The sequence below is a fragment of the Vombatus ursinus genome, unplaced genomic scaffold, assembly GCF_900497805.2.
Source record: "Vombatus ursinus unplaced genomic scaffold, bare-nosed wombat genome assembly UNPS02014784.1, whole genome shotgun sequence".
Lineage (NCBI taxonomy): Eukaryota > Metazoa > Chordata > Mammalia > Diprotodontia > Vombatidae > Vombatus > Vombatus ursinus.
In genome coordinates this window covers 16,058,603-16,072,489 of record NW_020954562.1, presented here as the reverse complement: position 1 = coordinate 16,072,489, position 13,887 = coordinate 16,058,603, and the positions used below count along the sequence as shown (strand labels likewise).

At 38.3% G+C, this 13,887-nt stretch overlaps 1 protein-coding gene across 1 annotated transcript in view; it reads right to left on the bottom strand.

The window, feature by feature from the left end:
• Positions 1 to 13,887, bottom strand: part of LOC114046495 — a 140,995-nt gene that overhangs the window by 31,709 nt on the left and 95,399 nt on the right. Inside the window, exons 15-17 of the mRNA XM_027866820.1 lie at positions 13,691 to 13,742; positions 4,179 to 4,290; positions 1,235 to 1,318 (exon numbers count right to left, since the gene is read on the bottom strand). Of these exons, the coding sequence (XP_027722621.1) occupies positions 1,235 to 1,318; positions 4,179 to 4,290; positions 13,691 to 13,742 (248 nt within the window). The remainder of the gene's footprint in view (positions 1 to 1,234; positions 1,319 to 4,178; positions 4,291 to 13,690; positions 13,743 to 13,887) is intronic.

Here is a 13,887-nt window from a genome sequence, read left to right as displayed (position 1 = left end):
TATTAACTTAGGACCTATGGGCCCCTTGGTCTGTGGATAAATCTGATAATGATATTTTAAGATAACTGGTTTCCATTGTAGTCCTATGTATTTTATTTTATGCATTTTACAACATTATTCTGAGACCATGGATTTTAGCAGATTGCCAAGTTAAGAACCCCTTCTCCGATATTTTTGACATCAGTCTAAGGTTCATGCTGTCTGATGGAGCTCTGCTCCAAAACTTGGAGGGACATAAGTGCCCTTTGACACAGGTTCTGTTTAAACGTGGCTTTAGTGGTATTACTGCTTTTTATTAACTAATACCCAGGCTCTCTTAACAAGAATAGTCACAAATTCTTCTGGTTTTACACAAAGTCAACACTGAGCTTTGTGGAGACTTTCTACTACAGAATGGCTGTTTTGCAACCCATGTTTGCCAAAGGTACTCAGCATAATCAGAGGGCCCCTTAATATTTCATATGAGTGTTTAATAGGACTGAAGAATGCTCCTAAGAGTGAAAAAGGGAGAATACTATAAGAAGAGAAGGAGAATAGATGCCATATGTATACTAGGTGCTTGACTAAGTTTCTTGAATTTAACGAATAGATTGAAAGGGAAAGGAATTACAAAAATCTTGAATTTGAGATTATCTAGTCCAATCCCTAGCTGATGCACAAATCCCTTTGTGATACCTTCAAGGGATCATCCCATTTCTGCTTGATTACCTCTAACAATAAGGAGTTTACTACCTACCAAATCAGCCCTTTCCATTTTAGGTCAGTCCTAGTTTTAGAATTTCTCCTTGATGATATTAAGTCAGAATCTGCCTCCCTGAAACCTCCAGGGAGAAATATCTGGCCAAGATTTCAAAAGTTCTTGTGGGTTTTTTTCCTACTCTTTTAGGGGAAATAAACCAAGAGGAAAGAATAGAAACTGAGGAATAAGAAAGAAATATGGGATGTGAAGGATATGTAAAGTGAAAGACATTTCTCTGCAGAACCACCATTCTAAAATTCATAGAATGAGGAACTTAAAATACTCAGAAATAGGATCAGCTTTTCTGGCTTCAGAGAAAGGCAGGGCATTATTCTTTGACATTACTGTTTTGAAAGCTACAACTGAATTTTTTTTTCTTTTTTGGTAAGGTCCTAGATCAGAAATAGTTGCATTCCTCGACAGCTTAGTACCCAAATATTACAATGTATAAAAATGTGCCAAGCAGGGATTTTTAAAAACAAGATAAAGAAATACCTATATTTGCAGAGTTGCCTTTATCTCCACTTCTGGTATAGGCCAGATCTTCTAAACGATATGTCAGTGAGCCATGGGGTAGATCTATGCAAAAATAAAAAAGAAGAGAAATCTAGCCATTGGTTTGTTTGGGTTTCAGTTAGCACGGTCTCTAGCTGCCCAGTCAGAACCACTCAGTGGGTGAAAATCAATCATTGTTTTTCTAAAACTTTTCTCAGCACCCCAACAGCTTCAGTTCTTATGATGACATATGGAAATTAACATTTTTCAAAAGTTATAGCATAAATGCATTTTTCTGTCTATTAAAAAATGTCATGTTATGAAAATTAGCTCAGCAATGAAATCAGAGTTGAACACAGCATCATTTTAAGGGATCTGCAACTTCCCACAAAGGTAAAGCCATAACGAAGGGAAAATACTTGTAATTGTAATAATTCAATAATGAATGAGAAACATGTAATTTAATATTCCTTCCTTTCTGTAAGGTTTCAGGGGGACGAATCACGTTCTATATTCGTGTTGCCATTTCTTATGGAAACATATCAAGGACCTGTATTTTGTTTTTGTAGGAATTCGCTCCCCAAGGCTCCTAAGGCTAACTGGTTGTTAACTCAGCCTCTGAGGGTCAGAGAGGTTAAGGGATTTGCCCATAGTCACAGAGCTACCAGGTGACAAATGTGGGCTTTGAACCCAGGTCATTCACCTTCAAGTCCAGTTCTCTATCTATAGCACCACACTGCCCCTCCATTGCCTCTTTTTGGAACATATAAATATGTCTACATTCTGTAGAGCCGAATAACCTCTACAATATGGGCAATTTATAAATATCAGTTAAGGATAATAAAGGTGAAGAGCACAAAAGTGCAGTAAAATTGCCCCTAAAGTAGTGCAATAAGAAGAGCAGTTTAAACTACTGAATTGCCTAGATTACATAATATTTTTAAATAAATGAAGTTTTATTATTTTTTTTTATTTTTTAGACAATTGGGGTTAAGTGACTTATTCAGGTTCACACAAGTTTTATTATTTTTAATATGCTATAATTCAGAGTAGGCAAACCAAAAGGTAATGTCAACTAGGAAGTTTTTTGGGACCTACTACAATGAATAGGAAATATTGATTTGTTGTCTGGACATTAATAAAGTAAGCAAAATAAGTTAATTTTCTCAAATAGGCAAAACAATTCCCTTCTCCAAGTTGCAAATTCTTCTTTACTTGTTAGTCTTTCCCCACAAATAATGAAAAGACTAATTTGCTAGGCTTCTGAATACCATAAATTCTGAATTAATGTGTTCAAATTAGGGAGATTTTTACACTGTTGATTGATTTTTATGTCCAAGAATATGTAATAACCAGAATTCCCCATTGCCCCACTCCCACCAAATTTTCCTAGGATCTTAGATTTAATACTTCAAGGGAATTTGGAAATCATTCGAATGCTAGTTCCTTATTTTACAGATAGGGAACCTGACGCCCAGAGAGATGAAGTGCTTTTCCCAAGGTTGTGCAGGAGATAGAGCACTAGGCTTGGAATCAGGAAGACTCATCTTCATGAATTCAAATCTGGCCTCAGACACTTAGTAGCTGGGTGACCCTGGGCAAGTCACTTCACCCTGTTTGCCTCAGTTCCTCATCTGTAAAATGAGCTGGAGAAGAAAATGGCAAACCACTCTAGTATCTTTGCTGAGAAAACGCTTACTGGCATCAGAGAATCGGACACAATTGGAAAAAAAAATAGGATTTGAACCCATGACCTCAAAGCTGGTATGCTTTCCACTATACCATGCCACCTTTTCATCCAATTAACAGGTTTTAATTTCTGGTATTATTTTAAGCCTTTGATTCCTAACCCTCTGCTTTCCCTTGAGTTCTGGGTTTACCATTGATCTTATTTTTTTTTTTTTTTTGATGCTGAGGATTTTTTTAAAACATTCATTTTTAAAATTTCGAGTTCCAAATTCTCTCCCTTCCTCCAGCTCCTGCCCCACCCATTGAGAAGGCCATTATACGTGTGAAGTCATGCAAAGCATATTTCCATATTATTAGCTACCATTAGTATTATTATTTTTAGTATTAAATTAGTATTAAATTCCACTAATGTGATGATGACAGTCATTATCAATTTTTTTAACCTTCACAATTCTACTTAGGCAATTAATAAATGTTTGTGGAAATTCACCTCCCCTGCTGGTCTTGTCGGAACAAATTTGAGGCTTAATCTAAGCTTCCTGAAGATATTAAATTTCTAAAAGACATAGAGCAAGAAGTTTTTTGGGCAAGAAGTTCAAGTACATTTAAGACTTCCCCAAATACTTCTCTTCCCCGACAATTTATCTGCTTTTTTTGACTGTTTTTTTTATGACAGTACCATTATCTGGGGTACCTTTCTCATCTTTCCCACATCTGGGATTTCTGTCTAAAAATGCCATCTCCTGGAGAACTTGGCTCTGTCAGCTTAAGCACTCATCTCTAAAATATTGACAATATTAGCTTCCTTGACTTCACTTTGCTATGTTCATTTTAATCTTCTATCAAATGAGATACTATATAGCACTTAATATAGTGCCTAACACACAGTGGGCACTTAATAAATGCTTATTCTCTTTTCTTATTAAAGAGACAAAGTGGACCTGTCACACTACTCTTCCCTTCCACATCTCATCTCTCATTTCTCCCTCTGAAGCTGGGATAAGAGGATGACAGACTTTGAGATACAAAGGGAAGGCCTAAGAGAATGGTCTAGCCCCACTCATTCAGATGTATATCCTTTATTGACCTAATCTCCTACCAATGGAGGAGTTACTACTACTTGCCAAGTCACAGCACTGCCCTTTCCATTATTCAGGTATGTCTACCAAGAAACCACTGTCTGTCAAAGGAGAACAGACAGGAGCAGGAGCCAGCCTCCATGGCCTAAAGAATTGGATGCAGGTGATGCACGTACCTTTTAGCTCATCATCTCTCTCAGGTATGTCAGGTGAAACAAATTCATCTGTTGTAAAGGTGAGATCCTCCTGAAACGTTTCGACATGCTGTCCATTAATATAGATATCAATCTGGAAAAAAAAAGTTTAAAATTTTAAAATACATTACAAAAAAGTTTCTATGAAAGTGAAGGAAAAAACTCAGGAAAGTCACCTATTTATTCAGAAATTGACTACTAAGCTATTTAAACTGTTTGCTTGTTTTTTTAATCTACCTTTTTTGTTTATCAAGATAAGCAGTAGATTATCATGCAGCCCCATGGGTGCTACTGCCTCGTGACTCCTCCAGGTGCAAGGAGCCACAGCAGGCTTCATATTATGGCTCCCTATAATTCCTGCACAAGACCTCCTCTCTCAAGAAGGGGTTTTCATTGCTTCCTGACTGACGGCAGTATGTAGCAATGAAACCAACACGGAACAGAAATGCTGACTGGGCTTGGGAAGGAATAACAAGCCAGCCTGTGAGCCACACACCAGAACTAAGGACCCTTTGTTCCTTGTGGATTCATGTGTTATGTCTGCCTCAAAGGTGCAAGTCTGCCTAGAAAAGCAATTGTGGCCTCCTTTGTTTTCCTTCCAAGAACTCAGACTCATCTCCATCACAGCCACCTTGCAATGCCAGGTCTTCACCAAAGACCCTTGCCAGGGTCAACTTCTTGTCTGCAGAAGAGGAAGGTAAATCTATCCTATGCTCCTCCAAAGAGACAACTGTCGATTTCCTGGACAAGAGGAAGGGAATTGTATTGCTAAGGGTTTAAAAGAGGCTAGGGCACTTTCATTTGGGTTGCATAACTGTACCTGTTCTTTTGGATTGCTTTGCATTTACAGGTTTGCCTTATCATAAATTTTTATTATTATTTTTTATTTTCCAAGCACATATCAACTTAACGTAGGAGGAGGTGACCCAGGAGAGTGCTGGGTGACAATGATAATAATAATTAGGATTTATATAGTCCTTTACAATTTGCAAATTTTAAAATATACACACATATATGGAGAGGTTTGTATATTATATATATATATATATGAACATTCATATACATATATATGTATGTTCATATATAATCATCACAAAAACCCTACTATTATCCTCATTTTACAGATGAGGAAGTTGAGGCAGGCACTGGTTAAGGGACTTTCCCAGTGTCACGCATCTTGTAAATGTCTGAAACGGGATTTGAACTCAAGTCTTCCTGATTCCAAATCTAGCACTCTATCCACTATACCACCTAGCTGACAAGAAGTGTCTAGTGAGTAATTTAACATCGCTATGTAAACAAGATACAAATGACCTATATCAGGCACAAACTTGAGGGCAAGGACCATTGCTTTTTCATCCTTTTTTTTTTTTTTTTTGGTTTCAGTTTGTTTTTGCTAGGCAATGGGGTTAAGTGACTTGCCCAGGGTCACACAGCTAGTAAGTGTCAAGTGTTTGAGGCCAGATATGAACTCAGGTCTTCCTCACTCCAGGGCCAGTCCTCTATTCACTACGCCACCAAGCTGCCCCCATGCTTTTTCATTCTTATTCTTCATAAAACCCTACTCTGATGCTTCACTCTGCCATGGAAGTGAGCCTACGTTCTCCAAGGCTATGTTGGTGGTGCACAAGCAGTAGGTTCCATCATGAGAGACAGGTCCTGCAGAGAGGCTGAATCTGCTATCTGAGGACCAACCTACCTAAGGATGGAGGAACTCCTCATAAGAACTCTGACCCAAATGAATATTTTGGCCATGACAATCCCATGATGCATTCAACAATGAATACTCTTTGAATGGAACATAATCTCATCAAGCATACTTTGGCAGGAGGGATTAAGTACAGATGTTTAGAAGGACTTCCTGCCTGTCCAAGTTGGGAGGGACTGGAATTTGGAGACTGAGGAAGGAGGCTAGGCAGTATCTGAGATTTGCTAAGGGAACTGTCGACTATGTCATTAGAGGCTCATTTAGAACAGGAGTTCTTAATCTTTCAGTGTCTATATCTATGGACCCCTTAGAATAATATTTTAAATGTATAAAATAGGATTACAAAGGAAACCAATTATATTAAAATACAGTTAGCAAAAATATATAAATATATGTATATGAATGTGTATATATATATATATATCTATATATATAGAAATATATATGTGAAATTCATAGACTCCAGGTTAAGAACTCCTGAGTTATTGGGACTAGATATGTTTCACCTGAAGGTAGACATTGCTATCTGGCCAAGTATTTAAAGGACTTTCCTAAAAGGGAGGAAGGATTAGGCATGTTCTACTTAGTACCAGGGGACAAAACAAGGATCTATAAGTATAAACTGCACCAAGGTAGTTCTATGTCATGAAAAAAAAAATCCTACTAATCAGGGATGTCCAAAAGCGAACTGGGCTGCCTTGGGAGGTTGGGAGGTCTTGAAGTAGAAGCTCAAAGGCCACTTATAGCAGGGATGTTTTAAAAGGGGTGCTTATTCAAGTGGGCATTGGTCCATGTGATTTCAGAAATTGCTTCTAACCGAGATTCTTTACTTCTATAATCTGTGATATGGGATTAATGAAATTAGGGTGGCCTTCCACTCATTCTAAATCCTTTTCTACTACAAAAAGTTTATCTGATATCAGCCAGTAGGAGTTATTATAGGAGATCTGCATGAGAAACAAATGTTTCAACATTTGCTGAATCATCATTTGTAGAAAACAAAAGTTCTTTTCTTTGGAAAACAGAACAAAATACGCCAGGATTAGCGAGGAAGTGCTTGACTATGGGAAAGACTATGAATTATAAACCACTAGAAGACATGGGATCCTGGGATCATTGGTTCGGAGCTGAAAGAGACCTTGGAGATCAGTTAATCCAAATGCTTATCATTTGGGCTTCTAAGGAACTGCCCTGAGTAGCAGGAGAAACATTTACTCTTATTTTAAGACCGTTGTTTTCATACTGTTAAGATTTATCATTCAGGTATTAAAACAGTCATTCAATTCAATTAAAAGTTCAAAAAGCATGAGGTTAAGGTAGCTTGGATTTGGTAGTGGAGAAGGTGGCTCAGATGTGTGGGGTGATAAGAAGACAGCCTATAATTTAACACTTTTGTGGGTAACCCTTAATATACAGATCATTAGGAGCTAACTATATTGGGCACAAATCAGACTGGAAGGTCCTTGGAGGTACAAGCCATATCTTATAATAATAGCTAACGTTTATATAATGCTTACTATGTGTCAGGCACTTTACAATGATTATATCATTTGATATTCACAACCCTGGGAGGCAGGTGCTATTATTATCCCCATTTTACAGAAGAAAAAGCTCAGGCAAAACAGGTTAAGTGACGTGCCCAGGATCACAAAGCCAGTGAGTGTCTGAAGGTGGATTTGAATTCAGGTCTTCCTGACTCCAGGCCTGCCACTCCTCCCAGTGTGCCACCTTTCTACCCTACGTGCATTATTTTCTACCAAGCACTACGCTGCTGCCCTACTGTGCTATCTAGGTGACCGTGGCATCTTTAAGGCTATATGCCTGAAGAGCATCAGCTTTGGCAGATTTTGGCATCTGTCCTGAAGGAAGATCGCCATCAGAAAGAGGATCAGAGAACAGCAGAGGATAGCAACAGTGGCCAGGCTGAAGGGGCCCAGTATACCTGTTTATTGGTTTATACTGTTTTCAGAACATCATCCTCTCTTGAAATATAGTAGAGGGCTGCCATGGAATCAGGTGGGCTACCTATGGTGCTTTCACAGCACTGGAGCACTACCAGTAAAATAACAATGTAGAGTGGACAAAGGGGAACAGAGTAGAACACTGATGGGGAGGAGCCAACCTGGGCTTCTCCACTTGCTAGGGCCCCACCCAGGGAAATAGTCTAAATCAAAGAGACTTTATGGACTCCAGGGAAGGGAAGTTTTCTGAGTGATCTCCTGATAAGTGAGAGGCCTTCATAATGTGAGTGGTCTCCTGATAAGTGAGTGTCCTTCATAATGTAAAATAAAACTGACCTATATTTTGGGCCCTGTGGGATTTGTAGCTATCCTTCAGGAAGCGTCAGATACTGAAGTTCCTAGATTATAATCGGGTAGGAGTGATGAGACAGAGAAGTGATGGGACCTCAAAGTGTACCCAGGCCTTTATGTCTCTGGGGAGTCTAATTTATAATAAAAAGATGAAAAGTATAGGCCACTTATGTTCTCTCATGATTTCATTTGTGCAAATCTTTGCTTCCCAAGATGGTGAGCTCCTTGAAAGATGGAACTCTGCTCCACACCTTCTTTGAAGGGAATTTGGTATAGCTAAAAGATCACTGGACATAAAAGGAAGAAAAGGCCTGGGCTCAAATTTGACCTTCAACACTTAACTCTAGTTGCTCTGTTACTGACAAATCACTTAACTCTTCTGAGCCTCAACCTCCTTGTCTGTTAAAAGGGCATATAGTACTATATATACTTGCATCACAGAGCTATTGTAAGGATCAAATATGTCTAAGGTATTTTGTAAACATGAAAGTTCTACACAAATGCTGTTTGTGCTGCAGGGAATATGATAATAAAAACTATTTTATTATCGTATTCCCCGTAGCACAAGTAAAATTTTTTGTGCTTGTTAAGTGTATAAGAAACACTTAAAAAATGGATTACCCCAAAAGAAGTTAGAATATAGGTGCTTTTTGTTGCATTAATTCCTAGGTCACTGAAAACATGAGTAGAGCCCCTTAGCATCTGCGGGATATTTGATTTCAAGGGAGGATGATGCAATGAAAATAATACTACCAGTCAAAAGTATTAAGCACCTGTCGTGTACAGAACAGAAACTGCTAGTGATGGTACTAACATAGGTTGAGTTTTAGTGGCACTTACAGCTGAAACATGGCACAGGCAGCACATTCTCTAATTAAACTTAGAAGTTAAATAGTAAAATCTTGAGAAATTAAACAAAATTGAAAAATAGGTTCTACTACATAAGGAACATCCAAGTGAAAGTGTGTGTGTGTGTTGTGTGTGTTTAATCAAATTAGGCTGTGCATATGAAAGCACTTTGAAAAATGTCTGTGAAATCTCTAAAAATGGCAAAATGTTATACACGTTTAGGGTTGTTGTATTATTGTTGATTTTGCCACTTCAGATGAAAAATGCAAACGCCTAATAAAATCTCCCTGATTGTGGGAGCTGCAGAGACATTTTAGTACTGAGAATACTCCAAAAAAGCCCAAGAAGACACTGGTTCCTAGTTTAAAAAAAAAAAAAGGATCTAACACTATATTTGAACAGAAATCTCTGTATTAGCCTCTAAGATTTTAAAAAGAAAAGTCACTCGTGTGAGATTTTGTGGGCTATGTCTGGTAAATTCACTTGATCTCTTGGTCCTAAATTTATCTTATGGGCCCAGAAGTGAACAGAATTAAAAACAAGAAGCTGGATTGACTTTGGGGAATTGCAAAGTTCTTTTAATGAGACCAAACTCCTTTCTGAAACAAAAGTTCCTCTTAATCCCAATATCTTTCAGGTGATGTGGTAAGACATCATGCCAGTCACTGAAGAATTCAAATTGTGGATCACCCAAAGGGCAGAGGATCAAGTGCATGGAGGGCGCCAGCAGGCTGCAATGCTTCTCCAACAAAGAATTATGCAAGATGAAAGAGGAATTACGTAAGAAAAGTAGAAGAAAGCTAGCCCGCTCCCTATTATTCCTATGCTAGGCTAGGGACTAGACCTGAGACTTCATTGGGAAAGGAACTTCCAGGTGAGGAAACTCCTTCTAATGAAGCAGGTAGGTACCATCTTAGCAATTCGGAATCTCAGGGGCAGTTGGGGCAGTTAGGGAGTGCAATGGATAAAGCGCTGGGCCTGCAGACCCTAAGTTCAAATCCACCCTCAGACACCTACTAGGTATGTGATCCCAGGCAAGTCACTGAACCTCTGTTTGCCTCAGTTTCTTCATCTGTGAAATGAGGATAATAAGAGCACCTACCTCCCAGGGTGGTTGTGAGTATTAATGAGATAATAATTGTAAAGCACTTAGCACAGTGCCTGGCACATAGAAAGCATTATATAAATGTTAGCTATTATTATTATTAAATGAGAATTATTATAAAGCACTTAGCATAGTAACTGGCACCTAATAAGCACCATGTAAGTGTTAGCTATCATTATTATTACTATTAAAGTGCTCACACAGTGCCTGACATACAGTGAATGCTTTGTAAATGTTAGCTATTATGATGATGATGATTGTTATTATTATGGAGTTGCCTAGAGATGTTTCTCAAAGTCTGATCTGAGGACCTCTTGGGGGTCCCTGAGACCCTTTCAGGGAATCTGAGAGGTCAAAACTATTTTCATAATAATACTAAGTCACTTTAAATTTTTGATATTGATAGATATATTATTGAGAGATATTATTGTTTGTCCTTTGTCTCAAAGAGGACCAATGACATCAGGAAGATGATGTCTTGACTTGCAAGTGAATTGGATTTAAGTGAGGCAGGGCTGTGCGAAGTCACCAGAGTCTCTCCTCCAGAGTCATCTGGGTCCAGTGGCAAGACAGATCAGGATGACTGGAGATGGTCCAAGAGATATATTCTAAATATTGATAGATATAACCCACATAAACAAAAGCTCTTAGAGTAGGGCCTTCATAATTTTTAAGATTTTACAGTCTTACAATTTACAACCCCTTTACAAGGGTCCTGAAGTAAAAGTTTGAAAACCTTTGGCCTACAGTACTGAAAAGTGAAGCAGCTTGCCCAGGGTTACACAGATAGTTGGAAGCCCAGGTATTTTGGGCTTTGGGGCTAGTACTCTAGGATGTCCCTCTACTCCATGTTGGCTCTCAATTATTTGCCGATTCCAATTATTTGCATTTGACTCAAAAAACATCTTTGGGCCTTGATCCCGGGTAGACTGATTAGAATTGAATGTTAATCAAATAAAATGCTCGATTCTAATGATATTTAGACTTTTGCTGTTTAGCAACAAAAAGACAACAATTATTTAGTTTATTTCTCTAGGGGGCTGCTAAAAGTCTCCAGTGGATTAGATGCCTCAAAACTTACTTACATCTGTGGAAAACAAACCTAGAATTCATATCATTATCTGAAAGACTGTAGTCTTGTTTCTTCCCTGTTGTTTCTGATCCCTCATTGACTACCCATCATGAGAGCTAATTCCATTAGGCAGAGCCCTGACTATCACTGGGAGATGCCAGCTTGGTGGAGGAGGCTGCATTTCCTTCTTAAAGGGAAAAATACTCCATGGTAGGTCCTACTCCCTCTCTGAGGAACTCATGTACCTTTTCTCAAAGTGCTTTGCTTGCCTAGGCCATCCGCCCAACAATCGCCCCTAGGCTTCCTCCCCTAGAGTTTGGTCAGTCACAGGAGCACCACCTTGTTCTCAAATCTCATGGAGGTGCGGGCTGGAGTCTTTCAGGGAGAGGCTGTCCCTTCTCAGGAGAGGGGACTGCTCTCTGTACTACTATTGCCTCTTCCCACTCCCCAAGGACACTGTTTTCTATACCACCACATCTACACTTCCACCATGATGTTATGTCAGTGGCATGGGTGAGCAGTCACACATACATACTGACATACACACAATCTGCTCAACTGCTTTTCCCCAGGTAAAAAACTCCTAGTTATAGTTCTAAATAAGGGATTGTCCCCTAGTATCCTTAGCTAGTTCAGGAAGTCACCAATTTATTTATTTAGAATATATGCCTGTTCTGCTTTTGTAAAGACTCAAGACTCTTACAGATTAACTCACAAATTAGAGAAGTATAATAATGTATTTAAATATAAGCCGAATAAAGTCAATCTAAAGGGTACAAATGGCAGACAAATGTGCTCAGGCACTGGGAGTCTCCCTTGCCTTCTCTCAAATGAGTTAATATATCTAAAGGGCTTTGCAAACTAAAATTCTACATAAATGTCAGTCATTATTATTATTGCTACTAGCACCCTGTTTCCAAAAAGGAAAAATAGAGTTCCACATTATATGTGTAATTATAAGATATGTAATTACATGTTCAATACCCATAGTAACATTCCTGTCAGTCAATCAAAACTCCAAAGGAAAGAACAGATCAATGAATCCAGAAATCAGTGGATACTGGGGAAGGACCCTAAAAAGATTCAAAGCTCTTTACTTGAAATTTGCTTATCTGAAGGCTTTTTTGTTGTTGTTATTGTTCAGTTGTGTCTGTGACCCCATTTGGTGTTTTCTTGGCAAAGACACTGGATTGGCTTAGCCGTTTCCTTCTCTAGCTCATTTTACAGATGAGGAAACCGAGGCAAATAGGGTTGAGTGACTTGGTCAGGGTCACACAACTAGTAAGTGTCTGAGGTTGGATTTGGAGTCATGAAGATGAGTTCCTGATTCCCAGCCCAGTGCTCTATCCACTGCACCACCTTGCTGCCCCTAAAGTGAAAGCTCTAGATAAGTAATCACAAAAGCCTCACTATGTATTACCTACAGGTATGCAAGGATCTTAAAGCAAGGACTGACCCTGGCAAGGTCAGTAAAGTCTCTGTTATCTGTGCAGGGGCACAGGTCAGGTTAGGGAAGATTTAATCCATTTACTTGCCATTTTTCAACGCTTTATGCCCCCTTCTGTGCTTTCAACCTAAACAAACTTTTGATTGGTGGGTAAAATTGATAGAGCCTCAAATTTTTATTAGCAAATAAGCTTGGAAGAGGAGCAACTTGCCAATTACAATTTTATTTCTGTCTCCATAAACATGACAAGTAGCTTCTAATTCTTTCATTATTTTTCAAGCATGTCTCTAGCATCACTATTTTCAGTACACTTTTATTTTTGACACGTTTGGCATTTCTCATAGTTGTCAAAACTCTCCTATCTAAGTAAAATTTGGGGCAAGAATTTATTTTTCTCATTTGGGTCTATTATTAGAAGTATATTTTATTTCATATATTTTTGATTGTTTTATATATTTAATGACGCTTTTTTCAAACTGTGTTGGCACTGAAGTCAATGATCTGGCTATTAGAGAGAAGATGTATGGTTGACCTTTATCTTTATCTGATTGAGCTCCTAAAAATGAATATTTGAAAGGTCAACAAATACAATTACAAACACCCGAAAATAAGTTCCAGCGGTAAATAGGACACAGGTCCTTCCATCCTGACAGGGACATACTATAGGCAGTTTTGCTTCATGAGTGTTAACATTCACCTAACCAGAATACCCTATTCCCTAATTATACACCTTTCTTGGAATTGGAGGAGATACAAAATTAAGATGTCATTTCTCTGACTAGGGTTTTACTATACTTACTAGAACTAATAACAAAATCCACTCTGATGGATGCTTACCCAAATTAAATTTTCAAAAATGTTATCTACATCACAACAGAACTGAAAAATCTCATGGTTTTATTTCCTCTGTCTTTACTTTAATCAGCAACATTTCCAATATAAAACAATCTCCAACTGGCCATTAGGCCAATGGAATTAGTAAGTTTAGAAATATCTCTTACCTTGACATTTCTTTGGGGATACAGGAAAAAAAATGGTTTCAGAACTGTAGATCTGGAGATATAAAGAAAGAAGGATAATTAGGGTTATCCGAACAAATTATGAAGACTAGGGAAAAGGGGGTGAGAGTTACATACTATGTCTATGCACTTCCTGATTATGCCATAGTTTACCTCCACTTCTTAGATACTAATATGTT